This window comes from Prionailurus viverrinus, chromosome E2, assembly GCF_022837055.1.
Source record: "Prionailurus viverrinus isolate Anna chromosome E2, UM_Priviv_1.0, whole genome shotgun sequence".
In the NCBI taxonomy this organism is placed as follows: Eukaryota; Metazoa; Chordata; class Mammalia; order Carnivora; family Felidae; genus Prionailurus; species Prionailurus viverrinus.
Window position 1 is genome coordinate 45884022 of NC_062575.1, and position 23946 is coordinate 45907967.

Below are 23946 nucleotides of genomic sequence, written 5' to 3' on the forward strand. Positions count from 1 at the left end.
GGTGGTTCATATATTATTATAGATTATAGAGAATGAAATCCTTTTATAGGAACTATGTTTTTACTGTTCAGGGTCTAGACCGCTACCATTTCCAACCAAAATAAGATAGGTCATATAAATCAAGGGTTATGAAAGGAATAAAATAATCTGTAGGTTAAGAGTGAAGCAATGTTACATAATTGTTTATGGCCATCTCAAGAAAATAAAAGGCTTTCTCATTCCAAAATGTTGTAATGATTACCTATGATATTAATGTTCGTCCTGGTTTTATGGAAACCTACAGGGCAAGAAAACTGGTCACAGAGTCAATTCTCAGGAAAATGTTATTTTCTCCATATTGACTGTAAATATATTACTAGTTAGCTATGAATCCAACAAACCTGTTGCCAAATAATGCAAGATATATTGAGAGAAGGAATCATTAGTAGACCATAGTGCCCTAAAATAGTAAATAAAATCATACTTGATTTATCATACTCCCATCTGATTTTCAAAATTTTAATAAATAATTAAATCTAAAATATAATTGGTAAAAAAATGAATCACAATTTTAGAAATGTTAAAATGTAAAAAAAAACCATAAGATTGATAAAGTATGCTAATTTCATATTGTATAGTAAATAGGACTATCACTTCCAATTACTAATTTTCTGGAAATATTTTTGATAAAATAGGTCAGTGTCTGATAGGGCATATGGATCCATCCTAACATTTTTTTCTATGGGCATAGGCTTCCCCCAAGCCATAAGGTCTGAGAAATAACTACAAAAACACCATTAAGACAAGCCATCCATATTGCCACTGCGAATCATTAATTTTTAAGATTTATATGCTCTCGATCTTTATTAAGGCATAAAAATTACAAATAAAGCTAAAAGTCCCCTTTGATCAATACCCTGCTAGAGAAAATACTAATAATAATTTGGTATGTACCCTTCTAGTCCATTTTACATACATACATATTTCAATAATAATAAAAACATAGTTCTGTTCTTTATGATTTAATTCCAATTTATATGAATGTCATTACACAATGTTTCATTTGAGGATTTTGATTTTTTTCCACTCAACATTGTTTTACATAACTATCCATGTTACAAAATACAGATCTAGTCTATTGCTTTTAACTGCTGTATACTATTCCATTATTTGACTATATCACATTTTATTTATCCATTACCTCATCCATAATTTAGTATATATATATATGTATATATATATATATATTTATGCATATTTGTTTCTTTATGATGAATATACAGAAATGGAACTGCAGGGTCCTTTTGCCTTTTAAAAAAATGATTCGCTGCCTCAAAACCATAGACAACATTCTGTATTTCCTCCCAAGAATTTCAGTTTGGCTTTTCACATTCCAGTGTTCAAATCCTTTGGAATTCTGTTTTCTTTATATATTGTAAGATTGCATGTAGTTTTATTTTCCCCAATATGGAGAACCAAATACTCCAACAAATTTTATTGGCTGTCATTTCTCTATTGATTCATGATGTCATTGTTATGTATAATATACACCAGGTTTGCATATATTCATTGACTTATTCCTAGGCATTCTATTCTGTAAAATCTGCTTATGTATTCATGCTCTGATACCACACACTATTTAATGACCATAACTTTTGTGTAATATATGGTAGAAGATGGGATCTTGCTGTTCTTATTCAAAATCATCTCAGCAATCCAGGGACTTCCATTTCACATGAATTTTAGAATCATTTTGTAAAGATCCTAGAAAATTCTTGTTAGATGTTTGGTACTATATTAGGTCAATAGATTCATTTTGGAGAACTGACATTTTTATGATATTGAGTTTTTCCATCTCTATACATGGTATTTCTATTTATTCAAGTCTTATGCCCTCCAATAAAGTTTTATAATTTTTCCATAAAGATCTTGGTTGTTTTGAGTTTACACCAATGTATTTCAAAAGTTAAGTAAAGCATGAGTTGAATTTAAGAAAAGGCCTTCCCTCATTTAGTACACTCAGCGTTTCTCACCTGTATGACCTCTCTTATGTATAGAAAGGGATGCTCTTTGAGAGAATGCTTTCCCACATTCATTACATTCAAAGGGCTTCTCACCAGTATGACTTCTCATATGTATAATAAGTAATGAGCATTGAGAGAAGGCTTTTCCACATTTATTACATTCATAAGGTTTCTCTCCTGTATGACTTCTCACATGAAGAGTAAGGGATGAGATTCGAGAGAAGGCTTTACCACATTCATTACATTTAAATGGTTTCTCTCCAGTGTGAATTTTTTCATGTTCGAGGAGATTTTGTCTCTGACTGAAAGCTTTTCCACATTGATTACAATGATAAGGTTTTTCTCCAGTATGAATTTTCTCATGTTCAGTGAGATTTGATTTCTGACTAAAGGCTTTCCCACATACTGCACATGCATAAGGTTTCTCACCAGTATGAATTCTCTGGTGTCTAATGAGGTTTGACATCTGAATAAAAGCTTTCCCACATTCATTACATTCATACGGTTTCTCTCCAGTGTGAATTTTCTGATGTGTAATGAGATTTTCTTTCCTGCTGAAGGCTTTTCCACACTCGTTACATTCATAGGGTTTCTCAGCTGTATGGTTTCTCATATGTACAGTAAGGGATGAACTTTGAGAGAATGCTTTCCCACATTCACTACATACATAGGGTTTCTCACCTGTATGACTTCTCATATGTATAATAAACACTGAACATTGAGAGAAGGCTTTTCCACATTTATTACATTTATAGGGTTTTTCCCCTGTGTGACTTCTCATGTGTAGAGTAACAGATGACATTCGAGAAAAGGCTCTACCACATTCATTACATGCATAAGGTTTCTCCCCAGTATGAATTTTCTCGTGTTCAATAAGATTTTGCTTCTGGCTGAAGGATTTTCCGCATTCTTTACATTCATAGGGCTTTTCTCCAGTATGAATTCTCTCGTGTTCAATGAGATTTGATTTCTGACTGAAGGCCTTCCAACAATCCTTACATGCATAAGGTTTCTCCCCTGTATGAATTCTCTGGTGTCTAATAAGGTTTGACATCTGAATGAAAGCTTTTCCACATTCATTACATTTATATGGTTTCTCCCCAGTATGAATTTTTTGATGTGTAATAAGATTTTCCTTCCTGCTGAAGGCTTTTCCACATTCCTTACACTCGTAGGGTTTCTCTCCAGCATGAATTCTCTCATGTCTGATGAGGTCAAATCTATGATTGAAGTCTTGTCCACACTGATTACACTTAAAGGGGGTTAGAACATGGGATGAGCAAGGGTAAAATGGCTTCCTGTATTTATTATATTCATAATTTTCCTCTCTTATACAGTCCTTATCATAACTAAGTAAGTCTAAATTATGTTCCAAATCTTTATCAAATGAGTCACATTCATAGAAGTTTGGTCTTGAAGTAATAATATCTGAGTTCAAAGGAAATATTTTTGTAACTTTTTTACATTCAATGACATTTTCCTTAATCAGAGTTTTCTTGGAGATGGATGTGACTTTCCTCACAAGTGCTTCCTGTTGCTTCTTGATCTGTTGTTCATCAACTTCCCAAACTTCTAAAATGGAGGACCAAAAATTATTACTTTTGAATTTTTCTGCTTTATACTATTAATAACATTTCAGAAATTTGCTACTACAGAGTTGGTCTTTGATATTGACTCTAGTCTCCCAATATGAAAGAAATCCAAAGTACAAATGTCCCTAGTTTTTAAGTTTTAAGGGGTTAACTCCGATAGAAAATATTATGGAGAGAAAACTGACACTGATAGGCCTAAATAGCTTTGACTGATTTTAAAAGTGTGCTTATATAATGCAGAAATCAGTAACATGAACAGAATAATTAAGATGAAAGGGTGAATATATAAATGACTGGATAGGGAGTCAAAATGACCAGAGGATGAAAGTAAAACTTGTGGTTAAACACAGTGGATTGAATATATATGTTTATTTCTCCCTTCTCCCTAAAAATCTATCAAAATGACAGTAAAAGAATTAAAGGTCAAACCCACAAGGAAAAAAAAAACGAGTATAAAGAAGGTAAACAAGAGATTTCAACAAAAGAATGGAAATGAAAGGCATATAGGGAACTGATAACTAATAGCAGGGCTAAGAAGTTAAAGTACTACTAAGATGTAAAAATCAGGTAACAAAGTAGTTTGGCCACAAAGCACTGGAAAAGAGAACAAATTAAAGGATTCAGGTACTCATAAAGCAGAGATAAGATACCTGAAGAGGATTAACTTAAAGTCTTAGGGAGCAATTACACTCCCTGAGGCAAGTATTATGGATTTACTTAAGTAACATCTTTCCAACCTCGTACTATGTTTCTCCGTCCTGCAGAGGGTGAGTTAGAACTACATTTCCTAGAAACTCTTGCATATAGGGTTCTGAATATGATTTAAATTAATTATACATATATTTAATTAATATTAAATTAATTATACATATATATGCATATATATAATTACATATATATGCATATATAAATACATATATATGCATATATATATGCATATATATAATTACACATATATATAGGCATATATATATATAAAATAAAGTTTATTTATTTTTGAGAGAGCACAAGCAGGGCAGGGACAGAGAAAGAGGGAGACACAGAATCTGAAGCAAGCTCCAGCCTCTGAGCTGTCAGCACAAAGCCTGACATGGGGCTCAAACCCACGAACCATGAGATCATGACCTGATGAGCTGAAGTCAGACACTTTAATGACTGAGACACCTAGGCGCCCCTCCAATCCTTTTCTGTTGCTTGTCCCTCATGAATGCTGGCATCTACCTCCAGGTAGCAGATGAGAAGATTAAAAATAAAAGACCCACACAACTGGAATTCTACAATTGCCATTTGGAACTCCACAAAAAACTCCTAGGTTCTAATCCAACAGTCTCCTACTCAAAAAGCATCAAAAATTTGTTAGCTACAAGAATTTTTGGAATTTCCTTTTTATCCTTTGATGCATCAAAATAAGAAAAACTAATGACACTGATTGATTCCCTACTTAAACAAGGATTTGAGATTCTCATTAAAACATATATATAATATATAGAAAAAATATATATAGAAAATACATAGAAAACAAAGCAAACAGAAAAATTGGGCAAATAGTAACCCTAGGAATGACAGCAATTTATATAAGGATATGTAATTAATAGTCATTTCTTGGCTCAGTAGTAACAATATATCACCTAAAAGAACAAAGTAAGCAGTGAAAATCAAGTTAGCCAAAAATTGTGATATATCTATATCCAGAGAAAAAGGAAAGGGGAAGTGGTAGTGGTGGTGCAAGAGTACTAAACCTCATCTTTCATTAATATCAAGTTGATAATAATTGGAAATTACCAAATAGCAGCATATTCAGAAAAGACTAGATTCCACCCTATCCCTGAAACACTGATTCCTCCCTTGCCTGACAGGTAAGCATTTTTATTAGTTTTGAGGTTATTCCTATATTCTTTTAATTTATACATATACTAAACATATATGTATATACACATACATACATGTAACACATATCTAACACACATGCCTCTGCCACTCTTTTTTATAAAAAAAGTAGCATATTCTAAATGCTGTTCTGCACATTGATTTCTTTTCACTTATATATCCTGAATAAAAAGAAGTATGACATCTCTGATTTGTTTTATAGCTTTGACACTGGAATCATGTAAATTTTTACATAATTAAAAAAAATTAAATCTAAAAAAAGAGGAAAAAAATAACTCTTAAAAATTGAAAACAAATGGAAACAAGTAAACCTACATATCAAGTTAGGGCCACTTAGTCCCTTTAAAGTGACTTTTTAAACACAGTTGTTTGGGGGCGCCTGGGTGGCGCAGTCGGTTAAGCGTCTGACTTCCGCCAGGTCAGGATCTCGTGGTCCATGAGTTCGGGCCCCGCGTCGGGCTCTGGGCTGGTGGCTCAGAGCCTGGAGCCTGTTTCCGATTCTGTGTCTCCCTCTCTCTCTGCCCCTCCCCCGTTCATGCTCTGTCTCTCTCTGTCCCAAAAATAAATAAACGTTGAAAAAAAAAAAATTAAACACAGTAGTTTGACTATATCATAAATGAGAAAAAAATACAACCAAAGAAGTCTTAAACTACATTTAGTAGTCTTTTAATCATTAGTAATAATGGTATTATTGTTAATATATATTGTATATATATATATATTATATATATATACAATATATATAATATGTAATATATGTAATGTGCAATATGCAATATATATTGTTATATATATACATATATATGTATATATATACATATGCACATACATATATATATATTAGATCAGTTTGGGGCCTCAAGAGACATTTGGCAGTATCTGGAAGGTCTGGAGACATTTTTGGCTGTCATGACTGGGGGAGTGGTGAGAAAGGGGATTGGTGCTCCTAGCACCTAATAAGTAGAGGGCCACAGAGGGTGCTAAACATTCTACACCCTACATAAACATCCTACAATGTATAGGATAGTCCCCCACAGCAAAGAATTATCTAGCCAAAATGTCAGCAGTGCCAAGGTTGAGAAATATATATGGATTAAGCAAATAAAATTTTAATGCAATAAGGAGCCAATATTTTCAGTATAAAAGATACAAAAACAAAACAAAAAAGGTAAGTAACAACCCTATACTCCTTAATTTGAATTGGATGTATCAGTATGAACACATACATTTTTTTCTATCTAAAAAGTGTATTTTTCCTGGCTTTGTCCAGCTCTAGAAGCAATGAGCAAGCACTGTGCCCGGATTTTGGTCTCCAAATCATTTCCCACTAAAGGAAGCAGGCATTTCTAGAGAAATTGCTATTTCAACATCTGGAGCAGGAAATGTATAAAATTAGCCAAAGGGGGGCACCTGGGTGGCTCAGTTGGTTAAATGTCTGACTTCAGCTAAGTCATGATATCATGATTCATGAGTTAGAGCCCTGCATCAAGCTATGCACTGTCAGTGTGGAGCCTGCTTGGGATTCTCTCACCCTCTCTCTCCCCCCCTCAGAATAAATACACTTAAAGAAAAAAAAATCTTGGAAAATGTGAAATGGTGTCAACCCCATGAACAATTGTTGTGTGGCTTTCTCATTCAGAGCTGCTTTTTTGCTTACTCACCTGGACAGTGCCTCCCAAGCATTTCTTCCTCTATCACCCATGGCTCCTCTTCCTGTTCCAACTTGAAGATCACATCTGGTTTGGTGACTTGATAACCTATTACAGGAAATAGCAAAGGACTTGCATGTTAATGCTGGAGACAACTATCCACACCTTGGGCTGAGTCTTAGGGGCTTGAGGGTCTGTGAAGGATAAGGAGAAAGGAATTTCCACAGTGAGACAAAGTAATTAGGCTTCACCCTGCAGATGAATACATACAATCATGTGAAGAAAAGGCAAGTTAAAAGTTTCATACATTTCAAAAATGGGAAGGAATTCTATGTAAAATTGCAAAGCTACCCTTACCTACTGTGACTAGGTTGCTGTAGTTCTCTAGCATCACATCCCGGTACAAGTTCCTCTGAGCAGGTTTCAGCTGCTGCCATTCCTCCTGGGTGAGGTCCACAGCCACATCCTTAAACGTCACTGTTTGCTGTAAACGCACAATCCTAATTAATATGAAGTCATCAAAATTAGATGCAGTGGTCAAAATATGTAAGAACTCATGTAGCTAGTATCCAGGGATCAGAGTTCATTACAAACTGTATCTTAAGGCTTCATATTTACCTAATTTTGTATTACACTGTGAGGGGAAAAAAAAACCCACAGTAGAAATATCCTGTAAGGTGTTAATTATTGAGTCAGTAAACTTAAGCATTCGTTATCTATTATGCATGAAACTGAAGATGGTGGTCACAGATTTGTACTGAATCTGTGACAGAATTGAAAGAATTACACATGACTTACAGGTAACTATCTTAGAACCTGTCCAAGTGATTGTGTGATCTGGTGAGAAAAGGAACATGGAGAAAGTGGGGACAGAAGAGAAATAAGGCAGGAGGGATGAGCAGAGGTATGAAAATTTGAAGGTGCAAAATTTGAAATTTCTATAGAACTTCCAGATGGAAAGGTCTACTATGCAGTTAGAGGTATGACAAAACATGAGAATTAGCCATCAACCTAAAATTGAGAGCTGAATCCATGGCTGAAGGATAGGGATAGTTGTAGAGAACGTAGAGAACATACATAGTGGGTAAAGGGCCAAGGACAGAATCAACAGTTAAGCATCAAAGGGACTCAGGTTTGTGTTTCTTGTTTTATTGTTTTTAAAAAAAGTTTATTTATGTTTAGAGGAAGAGAGAGAGAGAGCATGTGCATGAGTGGGGAGGGGCAGAGATAGAGGGAGAGTGAGGATCCAAAGTGGGTTCTGTGCTGACAGCAGGGAGCCCAATGTAGGGCCTGAACTCATGAACTGTGAGATCATGACCTGAGCCGAAGTCGGATGCTTAACTAACTGACCCACCAAGGCGACCCTGTTTCTTGTTTGTTTTATTTACAATCAGCGGATGAGAATTAAAACCATGACTGTGATGTAAAAGAAGCCAAGAAACAAATGACAAATTTCTGGAAAAGAATGTTACTTGATTACATACATCTAACTCTTCCTCCTTATTTAAAAACTTCAAAATTCAAATAAGGAAATAAGGAAAAATAATTTATCTGCAAAGACTCTGAGAACAAAAAGCACATATATCCCACATTTGGGAAAATTTATTCAAGAAATAGTACAAATGAGATAGACAAAATGGGAAATAGAAAATAAAATCACCAAAGGCTAGATTGTGATGTTTCTAAGAAACTGTCTCTATGATCTATGATCATTACTACCATCAACATTATCATCGCTGTCAACTATTGAGTAGTTATTATTTGCCAGGTACTATAATAACTTCTTTAGCTATATTAACTTTTAAATTCCCCTTATAAGGCTACTATGTAGTGGCTACTATTATTATTCTTTTAAAAAATAAGGAGGGGCGCCTGGCTGGCTCAGTCAGTAGAGCATGCAACTCTTGATCTAAGGGTTGTAAATTCAAGCCCCATGTATGGGAGAGAAACAGATTATACCCCCCCTGCAGTGGGGAGGGCACTACAGTAATGGAGAAGGGAGAGAGACAAGACTAGCACACAGGGGAGCACATGGGGAAAATGAATCACCCACAGCAATTGGCTTGGGAAGTTAAAGGGCCCAAATTTCATGAGTTCTTGCAACCACAGGGCTTGAAGCCTATACTTTTATTTTTTAATGTTTATTTATTTTTGAGAGAGAAAGAGAATGAGAGAGAGAGAGAGAGAGAGAGAGAGAGAGAGAGAGAGAGAGAGAGAATGAGTGGGGGAGGGGCAGAGAGAGAGGGACACACAGAATCCGAAGCAAGCTCCAGGCTCCCAGCTGTCAGCACAGAGCCCGATGCGGTGCCCAAACACATGAACCATGAGATTATGACCTGAGCTGAAATCGGACACACAACCAACTGAGCCACCCAGGCGCCCCAAAGCCTAGACTTTTAAAGGTTTCTGAGCTTGGCCCTGCGAGAGCTTGGAGGACATTGGAGCTATTCTTGGAGAAAAGGCAGGGCAAACATCCCACTGACATACGGTGTGGAAATAGCGATTTGAAGAGTGCCTGGGGCACACAGTGGGGAGGTTAGTTGCTCATCTTGGAGTGTGTCACAGAAAGGCAGTGTTCATGGAGAGACCCACCTGGGAACAAAGGAACTAGCTGACACCATCTCCCTCCAGCACCCATCAGCATAAGCACAGGGCCACCTGCAGAAACTGTTAGAGTGCCCACACTCAATACCTAACTTGTGTACACCAAGTTTTCCCTTTGTTGTTCCAGAAGAAATGCCCCTCCCAGTTACACTTGCCTCAGTCCCAGTTTGGGAGGTCTTTCCCCCACAGAAGACCAGCTCAAATCCCTGCCAACACTGTATTTCCTGACCTGGAAGTACTGAGGCCTTGGTTCCCATGGCAGTGGCAACAGGTCTCATTTCACAAACAGACCAGAGCACACCCAGTTAAAATGCACCACATTCAGGCCAGGGCCCAAACGCTGCCCATAACAGGCAAAGAGAGCCTCTGCAGACAACTTGCCTGAAAGATAAAGCAGCTTGGACACAACAGCAGAGGTAAGCAGCACACATTGGAGATACTCCCAGAAGCAACAGGCGTCAGGAAACAGGGGACTCTATATAGCAGGGCACTACAGGACCTCTTCTTCATAAAGCCATTACCCTCAAGAACAAGAGATGTAGTTGACCCTTCTACCACACAGCAACAGGCACAGAGACTTGAGAGAAGAGAAGAGAAGAGAAGAGAAGAGAAGAGAAGAGGAAATTTGTCCCAAATGAAAGAACAGGACAAGGCCATGGCTGGAGATCTAAGCAAACAGATATAAGTAACATGCCTGATGGAGAATTTAAAGCAATGATCATAACAATACTCACTGGATCTGACCAGGAGTGAAGACCATCAGTGAGACTATTAATACAGAGATAAGGAATAATAGAGCAGACATAAAGGGCTCAGTAAACAAAATGAGAAACACACTTGGTGGGATGAACAGCAGGCTGGATAATGCAGAGGAACAAATTGATGACCTAGAAGATAGAATAATGGAAAGTAATCAAGCTGAACAAAAGAGGAAAAAAAGAATTAAGCAAACTGAGAACACATTTAGGGAATGCAGTGACCCCATCAAACTTAGTAATACTTGTATCATACAAGTCCCAGAAGAAGAAGAGAGAGGAAAGGGGGCAGAGAATTTATTTAAAGAAACAATAGGTGAAAACTTTTCTAATGTGGGGAAGGAAACAGAGATCCAGATTCAGGAGGTACAGGGAACCTCCAACAAAATCAACAAAAGCAGATCCACACCAACACACATTGTAATCATATTGGCAAAATATAGTAAGAAAGAAAAAATATTAAAAGCAGCAAGACAAAAGAAGACAGTTAAATAGAAAGGAAACCCCATAAAGCTATCAGTGGATTTTTCAGTAGAAACTTTCCAAGCCAGAAAGGAGTGGCATGACATATTCAAAGTGTTGAATGGATGCAGCCAAGAATACTCTATCCAGAAAAGCTATCATTCAGAATAGGAGAGATAGAGTTTCCCAGACAAACAAAAACTAAAGGAATTCATGACTCCTAAACAAGCCCTGGAAGAAATAAATATTAAAGGGGACTCTGAGTAGAAAGGAAAGACCAAAAATGACAATATGAAGATAGGAAACATAAAAGCAGTAAAAGTGAATGTTTCTATAAAAAATTAGTCAAGGAACTCACAAAATAAAAGTTTGTAAAATATGACTACCATATATCTAAAACATGGGAAGGAGAGGAATAAAGAATGAATTCAAACTTAAATGACCTTCAATGTAATACAGACTGCTACATGCAGAAGACATTATATACAAATCTAATGGTAACCACAAATCAAAAACCACTAATAAATATGTAAAGAATATGTAAAGAAAAAAGAAAACCTAATATATCAGTAAAAAACCCCAGCAAACCATGAAAGACAAGAAACCACCAGAGAAAATCTTCAGAAACAACCACAAAACAAGGGATAAAATGGCAATACATACATATCTTTCAATACTTACTTTGAATGTAAATGGACTAAATGCTCCAATCAAAAGACACAAGGTGACAGAATGGATTTAAAAAAAAAACAAAAAAACAAGACCCATCTATATGCTACCTATAAGAGATTCATTTATTTCTTAATATTTATTTTTGAGAGAGAGAGAGAGAGAGCACAAGCGGGGAAGGAGCAGAGAGAGAGGAAGACACAGAATCTGAAGCAGGCTCCAGGTTCTGAGCTGTCAGCATAGAGCCTGATGCAGGGCTTGAACCCATGAACTGTGAGATCATGACCTGAGTTGAAATCAGACACTTAATTGACTGAGCCAACGAGATGCCCAGAGACTCATTTTAGACCTAAAGACACTTGCAGATTGGAAATAAGGGGATGGAAAAATATTTATCATGCAAATGGATGTCAAAAGAAAACCAGAGTAGTGATACTTATAATGCAAAAACTAGACTTTAAAACAAAGACTGTAATAAAAGACAAAAAAGGATACTATATAACAATAAAGGGGACAATCCAACAAGAAGATATAACAATTGTAAATATTTATGCAGCCAACATGGGAGCACCCAGACATAAAACAGTTAATAACAAATATAAAGGTACTAATTGATAATAATACAATAATAATAGGGGACTCTAACACCCCACTTACATGAATGGACAGATCATCTACACAGAAAATCAACAAGGAAGCAATGGTTCTGCATGACACATTGGACCAGATGGATTTAACAGATATATTCAGAACATTCCTTTCTAAAAACACCAGAATACACATTCTTTTCTTTTTTAAAAAAGGTTTATTTATTTATTTTGAGAGAAAGAGATGTGGGAGGGGCAGAGAGAGGGAGAGAAAGAGAATCCCACGTAGGTTCTGCACTGTCAGTGTAAAGCCTGATGTAGGGCTCAAACTCATGAACCATGAGATCATGACCTAGGCCAAAACCAAGAGTCAAACGCTTAACCAGCTGAGCCACCCAGGCACCCCTACACATTCTTTCCAACTGCATATGAAATACTCTCCAAATAGATCACATATTAGGACACAAAACAATCCTCAAAAAGATTCAAAAAGATCAAAGTCATACCATCCATCTTTTCTGACCACAATGCTATGAAACTAGAAGTCTACCACAAGAAAAAAATCTGGAAAGACCACAAATACATGGAAGTCAAATAACATGCTACTAAACAATGAATGGGTCAACCAGGAAATAAAAGAAAAATTAAAAAGCACATGAAAACAAATGAAAATACAAACACAATGGTTCAAAACTTTTGGGATGCAGCAAAAGTGGCTTCTAAGAAAGAAGTTTATAGCAGTAAAGGCCTACTTCAAGAAGCAAGAAAAATCTGAAACAGTCTAAACTTACACTTAAAGGGTCTACCAAAAGAACAACAAATAAAACCTAAACCAGCAGAAGGAAGGAAATTATAAAGATTAGAGCAGAAATAAATGATATAGATACTAAAAAAACCCAGAACATATCAGTGAACCCAAGAGCTAGTTCTTTGCAAAAAATCAGTAAAATTAATAAACCGCTAGCCAGATTTAACAGAAAAAAAAAGAGAAAGGATCCAAATAAGTAAAATCACAAACAAGAGAGGATAAATAACAACAAACACCATAGAAATACAATTATAAGAGAATATTATGAAAAACTATATGCCAACAAATTGAATAACCTAGAAGAGATGGATAAATCCCTAGAAATGTATAACCTACCAAAGCTGAAACAGGAAGAAATAGAAAATTTGAACAGACCAATTACCATCAATGAAGTTGAATCAGTAATCAAAAAACTCCCAACAAACAAAAGTGCAGGACCACATGACTTCAAAGGTGAATTCTAGCAAACATTTAAAGGAGAATTAATACCTATTCTTCTCAAACTATTCTAAAAACTAGAAGAGAAAGGAAAATTTCCAAATTCATTCCATGGGGCCAGCATGACCCTGATATCAAAACCAGATAAAGACACCAGAAAAACTGAGAACTACAAGCCAATATCTTTGATGAACATAGATACAAAAATCGTCATTAAAAAAATAATTTATCATGATCAAGTGGGATTTATTCCTGGGATGCAACTGTGGTTCAAAATTCTCAAATCAATCAATGTCATACATCACATCAATAAGAGGAAGGATAAGAAACATATGATCATTTCACTAGAGCAGAAAAAACACTTGACAAAGTACAACACCCATTTATGATACAAACCTTCAACAAAGTAGGTTTAGAGGAAACATACCTTAACATAGTAAAGTCCATATACAAAAAATCCACAGCTAATATCATCTTCAATAGGGAAAAATTGAGAACATTTCCCCTAAGGTTAGGAACAAGACAAGGTTATCCACTCTCACCACTTTTATTCAACATGGTCCTGGAAGTCCAAGCCACAACAATCAGACAACAAAAGGAAATAAAAGGCATCCAAATCGGTATGGAAAAAGTAAAATTTGCACTATTTGCAGATGATGTAATACTATATAGAAAACCTGAAAGACTGTACAAAAAAATTGCTAGATCTGATCAATGAATTCAGTAAAGTCACAGGATACAAAATCAATCTATAGAAATCTTGCATTTCTATACGTCAATAATGAAGTAGCAAAAAGATAAATTAAGAAAACAATCCCATTTACAATTGCACAAAAAATAAAATACTAGGAATAAATCTAACCAAAAGATAAAAGATCTGCACTCTGAAAACTATAAAATACAAATGAAAGAAAATGAAAATGACAAAAGAAATGCAAAGACATTCCATGCTAATGGACAGGAAGAACAAATACTGTTCAAATGTCTATGCTACCCAGGCACCTGGCTGGCACAGTCCAAACAGCTTATGACTCTTGATCTTGGGGTCATGAATTCAAGCCCCACATTGGGTGTAGAGATTGTTAAAAAACAATAAATATAAAACATAAATGTCTATTCTACCCAAAGCATCATACACGTTTAATCCAATCCCTATCAAACTACCCCTCAGCATTTTTCACATAACTAGACCAAACAATCCTAAAATTTGTATGGAACCACAAGAGACCCTGAATAGTCAAAAGCAATCTTGAGAAAGAAAAGCAGGGATGCTTACTTGGCTCAGTCATAAGAGCATGCAACTCTTGATCTTGGGGGCATCATGGGTTCAAGCCCCACGCTGGGTGTAGAGATTACTTAAATAAAAACTTACAAACGGGCACCTGGGTGGCTCAGTTGTATCTGACTTTGGCTCAGGTCATGATCTCACGGTCTGTGGGTTCAAGCCCCACGTCAGGCTTTGAGCTGAGGGTGTGGAGCCTGCTTGGGATTCTCTCTACCCTTCTCTCTCTGCCCCTCCCCCACTTGCACACACACGCTCTAACTGAATACACTTTAAAAAATTAAAAAAAAAAATAAAAACAAAGAAAAAAGAAAAGAAGAAAAGCTGGAGGTATTACAATTCCAGGCTTCAAGTTATATTACAAAGCTATAGAAGTCAAAACAATATGGTATGGCACAAAAACAAGCATAGATCAATAGAACAGAATAGAAAATCTAGAAATAAACCTACATTTATATGGTCAATTAATCTTGGTGACAAAGCAGGAAGGATTTCCAATGGGAAAAAGATAGTCTCCTCAATGAATGGTTCTGGGAAAACTGGACAGCAACATCAAAAGAACAAAAATGGAACAGTTTTTTACATTATGTAGAAAAATAAATTCAGAATGGATTAAAGATTGGGCACCTGGGTGGCTCAGTCAGTTAAGTGTCTGGCTTCGGCTCAGGTCACGATCTCACGGTTCGTGAGTTCGAGTCCCACGTCAGGCTCTGTGCTGACAGCTCAGATCCTGAAGCCTGCTTCAGATTCTGTGTCTTCCTCTCTCTGTGCCCCTCCTTAGCTTTCTCTCTCTCTCTCTCTCTCTCTCTCTCTCTCAAAAATAAATAAAACATTAAAAAAAAAAGAATGGATTAAAGATCTAAATGGGAGACCTGAAAACATAAAATCTTAAAAGACAGCACAGGCACTAATTTCTCTGATATCAGCTGTAGCAATTTTTTTCTCTACAGGTCCCTGAGGCAAAGGAAACAAAAACAAAAATAGACTTGTGCCCCAGCGGTGGAGATATGAAGGCCCTCCCCATACCTCCTGTTGATCTCGTTGGTACTTGCCCTTACTCTCCTCTCCTGGCCCCCATGGAGAAGTTGTAAATCATCCAGAAGGTGAAGCTGGGCTGGGCAGGCCAAACACTACAGTGACATAGCCATCTGCATGAAGGCCATGACTGAGCAGGGTGCTGAGCTGTGCAACAAGGAACACAACCTGCTCTCAGTGTCCTATGAGAACATGGTCAGGGCTGCAGGTCCATGTGGAGGGTCATCTGGAGCAGTGACCAGAAAACTGACACCTCAGACAAGAAGTTGCAGTTGATTAAGGACTACTGGGAGAAAGTGGAGTCTAAACTGAGGTCCATCTGCACCATGGTGCTAGAATTATTGGATAACTATTTAACAGCCTATGCAACTAATTATAAAAAGTAAGGTCTCCTATCAGAAAATGAAGGGAGATTACTTCAGGTATCTTGCTGAAGTTGCATATGGTGTTTATTGAAAACAAATGATCGATAATTCCCAAGGAGCTTACCAAGAGGCTTTTGATATAAGCAAGAAAGAGATGCAGCCTATACCCAATCCACCTTGGGCTGGCTCTTAACTTTTCTGTATTTTACTATGAGATATTTACTAACCCAGACCTTTCCTGCACACTGGCTAAAACTGCTTGAGGACACTGCAGAACTTGATACACTGAATGAAGATTCACACAGAGACAACACCCTCATCATGTAGTTGAGGCATGTTAATAGAGACAACCTAACCTTATGGACATCAGACAGTGTAGTAGAAGAATGTGATATGGCAGAAGGGGCAGAAAACTAAAAGCATATAAGGTGTCATCCTTCTTCCCTACAAGAAACCTTTTTACTCATCTCCATTCCTTATTCTATTTGGATTTCCTACATCAAATAAACCCATTCATGTGTATGGAATCAACTGTTTATAGTCTTTTCACACTGCAGCTTTGGGAAAACTCCATTCCTTGATTGTGTTTGTCTTGGTGTTCTTGCTGTGCAGTTACTGCTGTAGAAAAGTATTAATAGGTTCATTTCATATAAACATTGATAACATTCAAACACTTATGTAGAGGACTAAAAATGTATTTGGTATTTAAGTAATCCGAACCAGTTCTGCAAGTGACTGTGTTTTATATTACTATGAAGATATGAAGATGCTGGGCGCCTGGTGGCTCAGTCAGTTAAGCATCCGATTCTTGGTTTCCACTCAGGTAATGATTTCATGGATCGTGAATTTGAGCCCTACGTCAGGCTCTGAACTGACAGTGCAGAGCCTGCCTGAGGTTCTTTCTTTCTCCCTCTCTCTGCTCCTCTCCCACTCTTACTGTCTCTGTCTCTCTCAAAAGAAATATACTTTAAAAAAAAAAAAAAAAGAAAATGTAGTTCATTACACTTTATAAGTGTTCTACATAACTTAATTTCTACTTTCCCTCCCTTACTCTCCTTCAGGGGTTTCCTTTCAGTAAGTAACTTTTCCACGCTCTTAATGTACTTGTTTTCGGTAGGAATCCAGAAGTATTAGATTAGACAATCCAGAAGTATTTGTATTAGATTAGTATTTGACATTTCTGTGCTCGGGGTCACAAATTGAAATGCCTCCCTTATCATATATGATGGAGGACTTGTCTAGCTGTGACAACAAGAAGTTTCCTTCAATTTTCATTTGTTGCTGTTTAAGTTGACAACTGCCCAAGAAAAATTCACCTACACCTCCAAAAAAAAAAAAAAGCAAAAATAAAAGTATTGGGACTACAGCCACATAAAAAGCTTCTGTACAGCAAAGGAAACTATCAACGGAACTAAAAGGCAACCCATGGAATGTGAAAATATATTTGCAAATGACATATCTGATAAAGGGTTAGTATCTAAAATATATAAAAAACATAAAACTCAATACCCCAAAACCAAATAATCCAATTAAAAAATGGGCAGGAGACTACAATGAAAAGACTACAAAGAAAGATCACCACACACTTGTCAAAATGGCTAAAATCAACAACACAAGAAACCACTGGTGTTGGTGAGGATGTAGAGATAGGAGAACCCTCTTACACTATTAGTGGGAATGCAAACTGGTGTGGCCACTCTGGAAAACAGTATGGAAGTTCCTCAAAAAGTTAAAAATCAAACTGTCCTACAATCCATCAATTAAACAATTGGGTATTTACCCAAAGAACACAAAAATGCTAATTCAAAGGGATACATGCACCTCTGGGGCACCTGAGTGGCTTAGTCAGTTAAGCATTTGAGTCTTGATCTCAGCTTAGGTCTTGATCTCAGGGTCATGAGTTTCAGCCCCGCACTGGTCTCTGCACTGGGTGTGAAGCCTACTTAAAAATAAACAAAAAAACAAAACAAAAAGCAAAGAGATACATGCACCCCTATGTTTATTGCAGCATTGTTTATGATAGCCAAGACATGGCAGCATGTATACACACACACATACGCATGCATACATACGTGTGTGTGTGTGTGTGTGTGTGTGTGTGTGTGTGTGTATGCTGGAATGTAATTTAGTTATAAAAAAGAATGAAATCTTGCCATAACATGGATGGTCTAGAAAGTATAATGCTAAGTGAGATAATTCAGTCAGAGAAAGACGAATACCGTATGATTTCAGTCATATGTGGAATTTAAGGAATAATATGAGCAAAGAGAAAAAACAGAAAGAGTGCAAACCAAGAAACAGACTCTTAACTATAGAGAACAAACTGATGGATACCAGAGGGAAGGTAGGTAGAGGATGGGTAAAATGGGTGATGGGAATTAAGGAGTGCACTTGTCATGAGTACCAGGTGATTAAAACAAAAACTTAAAAAAAAAAAAAAAAAGGATAGTACAGTGAGAATGTCTCATCAGAAACAGATGAATAAAGAGACAGAGTTATAAAAGGAGCCAAATTCTGAAATTAAAAAGTACAATAACCGAAGTGAGGAATTCACTAGACAAGCTTAGAAGATCTGAATTGGCAAAATGAAGAATTAGCAAACTTGTAGACTAAAACAAGATTACACAATCTGAGGACCAAACAGGAGAAAGTATGAAGAAAAATAAATGGAACCTCAGAGAAATGTGGGACATCAAGTACACTATCAAATATATACATCAAGTATACCAATATACACATGGTAAAAGTACTAAAAGGACAAGAAAAAGATAAAGGTATTAAAAAACATGCCAAGAAATAGCTGAACACTATCCAAATTTGATGAAAAATACTCTATGAATCCAAGAAACTAAATGAGCTCCAAGTAAAAACATACACATACACACACACATCCAGATAAATCATAGCAAAAATGCTGAAGGCCAGAGACAAAGAGAAAATCTTGAAAGCAAAGTTATACTGGAGTAAGGCAAATGACAACCGTTGGGAACTCCAACCCATATGAACAAATGATGAAAACTAGAATGGGACACCTGGGTAGGATCCAACTCTTGATTTCAGCTCAGGTCATGATCTCACAGTTCATGGGATTGAGTTCTGTGTCAGGCTCTGTGCTGACAGCATGACAGCGTGGACTTGGGATTCTCTCTCTCTCTGCCCCTACCCTGCTCACTCTCTTTCTCTTAAAATAAATAAACATTAAAAAAAAAGATATAATATGAAATGCATTGGGTTTGTAACATGGATGTAATACACGTAACAATAATAATACAAAAAACAGAAGAGAGAATAGAGCTAGAGTAATGTCTCTATATCTTACTGGAATTTAGCATAAACTTGAAGATTCTTGTAAGTTAAAATGTATATGATAGGCCCTAGAACAAGCACAGAGAAAAATATAGTCAAAAATAATTTAAAAAGTTAAAATTTTATAGTAGAAAACATTTACTTAAGGGAAAAAATAAGCAGTAAAGGAGAAACAAAAAAGACACGAACATAGAAAACATAAATCCAACAATTTTAGTGTTAACATTAGTAGTAAATGGATTAAACAATAAAAAAAAAAAAAAGGGTAGACACTGTCAGACCTGAGCTAAGATCAAGAGTTGGATGCTTAACCAACTGAGCCACCTAGGTGCCCCGGGAACACAGATGTTTATAGCAGCTTTATTCAGAATTACCAAACTTAAAAGAAACCAAAATGTCCTTTAGTAGGTGAATGGATAAATAAACAGTGGTATATTCAGATAATGGAATATTATTCAGCACTAAAAAGAAATGAGCTATCAAGCCATGAAAAGACAGGGAGGAACCTTATAATGCATATTACTAAGTGAAGGAAGCTGATCTGAAAAGGCTATATACTGTATGATTCTAACTATGTGATGTTCTGAAACAGGCAAAACTACTATGGAGACAGTAAAAAGATCATTGATTGCCAGCAGTTGGTGGAGGAGAGAGGAGCAATGAATAGAAAACAGAGGATTTTTAAATCAGTGAAAATACTCTGTATGATACTATAATGATGAGTACATGCCATTATAAACTTGTCTAATTCCATCAACTACACAAAATCAAGAGTGAACCCCAATGTAAACTATAGGTTTGGGGAATATAGGTCCACAAATTGTAATAAATGTACCAACCATTCTGGTGGAGAATATTGATAATATTCTGTCATGCAGGCTGTGCATGCATGGGGACAAGGAGTATATGGGAAATCTCTATACTTACAACTTTGCTATGAACCAAAAACTGCTCTTTAAAAACAAATAGAGGTGACTGGGTGGCTCAGTCAGTTAAGTGTCCGACTTTGGCTCAGGTCATGATCTCACAGTTCGTGGGTTTGAGCCCTACATTGGGCTCTGTGCTGACAGCTCAAAGCCTGGAGCCTGCTTCAGACTCTCTGTCTCCCTCTCTCTCTGTCCCTTCCTGCTCATGCTCTCTCTCTCTCTCAAAAATAAATAAACATAATTTTTTTTTAAAAAACAGACAAAAATATATAAAAATGATTATGAAGGATTTATCCCAGGAATGCAATATTGGTTTAACACCTGAAAGTCAATTAATGAAATACATGGTATCAACGGAATAAAGAACAAAAACCACATGATCATCTCAACAGATGCGGAAAAAGCACTTAACAAAACCCAAAATTTGGGGGCACTTGGGTGGCTCAGTCCATTGAGTATCGGACTTCGTCTCAGGTCACTATCTCATAGTTCGTGGGTTTGAGCCCTGCATTGGGCTCTGTGCTGATAGTTCAGAGCCAGGAGTCTGCTTCAGATTCTGTCTCTCTCTCTCTCTCTCTCTCTGCTCCTCCCCTGCTTGTGCTCTCTCTCTCAAAAATAAATAAACATTAAAAAAAAAAACCCTCCAACATCTTTTCATGATAAAAACACTCAACAAACTAGCAAAAAATGGAAACTTCCTCAATGCTATATAAAGCATCTACAGAAAATCTACAGCTAACATAATAAATGGTAATAGACTAAATGCTTTCCTGTTAAGGTCAGGAGCAAGACAAGGGTGTACACTTTTATTCAACATTGTGATGAATGTTTTAGACAGAGTAATCAGGCAAGAAAACGAAATAAAAGGCATCCAGATTAGACAGAAAAAATAAAACTATTTTCATATGGCATAATTTTGTATATAGAAAATCTAAGGAATCCACTACAATTCTATTAGAACCAATAAACAACTCAGTGAGTTTGCAGGATATAAGATCAACACAAAAACCTCACCTGTATTTCTAGACACTTGTAGAGAACATCCAAAAATGAAATAAAGAGGCATCTGAGTGGTCCAGTCAATTAAGCATCTGACTCTTGATCTCGGCTCAGGTTGTGATTTCATGCTTTGTCATTTCGAGTCCCGTATTGGAATTCATGCTGACAGTGGGGAGCCTGCTTGGGATTCTCCCTCTCTCCCTCTCTTTCCCTCTCTCTCTCTCTGCCCCTCCACTGCTCATGTGCTTGCACTCTCTCCCTTTGTCTCAAAATAATAAATAAACAAAAAATAAAATTAAGAAAACAATCCCATTTACAATAGCATCAAAAAGAATAAAATACTTAAGGACAAATTTAACAAATACTTGTCAAACTTACATTCTGAAAATTATAAAATATTATTGAAAGACATTTTAAAGACCTAAAAAAAAGAAAAACACCCCATGTGCACGGATTGTAAAACAATATTAGATGACAATACACCTCAAACTGATCTACAAATTCAATGGAGTCCCTATCAAAATACCAGTTGCCTTTTTTTTTTTTTTTTTTTTACAGAAATGGCAAAGGTGATCCTAATAAAATTCTTATAAAAATGCAAGGGACACAGAACAGTCAAAACAATCATGAAAAAGAAAAAAAAAAAAAACCTGGAGGACTCAACACTTCCCAATTTCAAACATAATACAAAGCTACAATAATCAAGACAGTTACGGTACTAGCATAAGTATAGACATATGAGATCAATGTGAATAAAGCAGAGATTTCAGAAATGAACCCTCACATTTTAGTGATTTTAGGCAAAGGTGCCAAGACAATTCACTGGGGAAAAGAATAGTCTTTTCAACACGTGTGCTGGAGCAACCAGATTATCTAAATGCAACACAGTGAAGTTGAATCCCTACCTCATACCAGGTACAAAAATTAACTCCAAATGAATCAAAGACCTAAAGCTAAGAGTTAAAACTATACAATTTTTAGAAGAAAACATAGGTGTAGGAGCTTCCAGGTTGGTGAATACAGGGAGGTGTGTTTGGAGAGAGGAGGGAAGCTCTATGCTGAAGGAGAGATCTGGCTGAAACGTAAAACAGGGATGAGATGAAAAAGGAAATGGGCAAGATCAAGGAATGCCAACATAACAGAGATTCAACTACAGAATTAAAATACCCAGGAGATGGAAAATATTTTTTAATAGATATTGGAGGGTATAAAGGACAGAGCTGTCAATGTGACCATGGACATGAGAACTAAGAAGCTCTCCTAGGATGCAAAGTAAAATAACAAAGAGATGAAAATGTTGAAAGAGGATGACAAATATGGAGGATGGAGAATGGATCTAATCCAAAAACTATACTCAATTTTGTAAGATGATGACAAATATGGAGATGGAGAATGAAGATTTAATCTAAACACTATACTCAATGTATTGTATACACGATACAAAGTAAAACCAAAGGCACAAATGAAAAAGAATTAAAGGAGCTGAAATAAAAATAGAGATATTATGACAATGTTAATGGGTGTTAATTGTAATCTTGAATTAGGCAATGGATTTTTAGATATGACACCAAAAGCATAAGCAACAAAAGGGGGAAAATACGGACGTTAGATAAATATAAAAATTTTGTGCTTTCAAGGCCATCATCAAGAAAGTGAAAAGACAATTCACAGCCTCGACTTGAGCTGTTGGGTAGCCTCAAGTCTGCTCCTCATGTATTCATTCAGGTGAAAGGGCAGCAGTTTCCTGGGGCAAGCTCTTCACTTGACTTCGTTCATGTACTTTAGTGATCTGGCAAGACCAGTTGACCTGCATCCCAAAGCAGAGCCCCAAACCCATATAGTCAACCTACATGCCAAGCATGATAACAGAAGCAGAAAAGCAGTATAGATATCTAATTAACACATACCTAACTGGAAAAAATTTTCAAAGTACTAGGCTCTCAAAGTAGAGCTCGATTTAGACATTTTTCCTGGTTAACAGTGAGGCTGTAGAGTCTGACATCAAAATTTACTGGCTTCAAAATTTACTAATTGTGTGACCTCAACAATAGCCAAATTTGAGTCTCAGTTTCCTCATCTGTAAAGTGTCATTTTCCTCAACAGGTTGACGTAAGAACTAAAGGAGACAAAAAATGAGAAGCACTCAGAACTAAGCGTGGGACCCAGTAATCATTCAATAAATGTTTTAGGAATATATAATCCCTAAGGAATATAAAGTATAACAAAGATAAGGAAAAACAACAAAAGAGAAAATGCATTTTTCATGAGTTCTAATAAATTAGCATCAAAACATCTTTTCCACTAAATCTAGTAAATGAGCATAAATCTCACAGAGGAAAAAAAACAAATGAAGATCACACTCCTGAAAAAACACATAAAACAAGTAACAAAAGACCTTGAAATAAATATGGGTTGATTTCTGACTGTATAAAAAGATGAGTCAGTGCTTTAAAATAGTCTACTTTCCTAAGATGTTAACTCTCTTTACATATATATGTTAAAAATGCCATATTAGTAGTAAGGAACAAAGAGATTGAACCTTAAAAAACATAAATTCAAAGTTTGTGTCATGGGACACC

General features: G+C 36.2%; 1 protein-coding gene and 1 pseudogene across 1 annotated transcript in view; one reads left to right on the plus strand and one right to left on the minus strand.

Annotated features, from left to right (window-relative positions):
• LOC125152563 (uncharacterized) overlaps positions 1-23946 on the minus strand; it is an 80301-nt gene that overhangs the window by 43765 nt on the left and 12590 nt on the right. Inside the window, 4 exon segments of the mRNA XM_047834642.1 lie at positions 2004-3575; positions 7144-7239; positions 7489-7615; positions 21383-21397. Coding sequence (XP_047690598.1) covers positions 2004-3575; positions 7144-7239; positions 7489-7615; positions 21383-21397 — 1810 coding nt within the window.
• LOC125153592 (14-3-3 protein theta-like) lies at positions 15813-16634 on the plus strand (annotated as a pseudogene).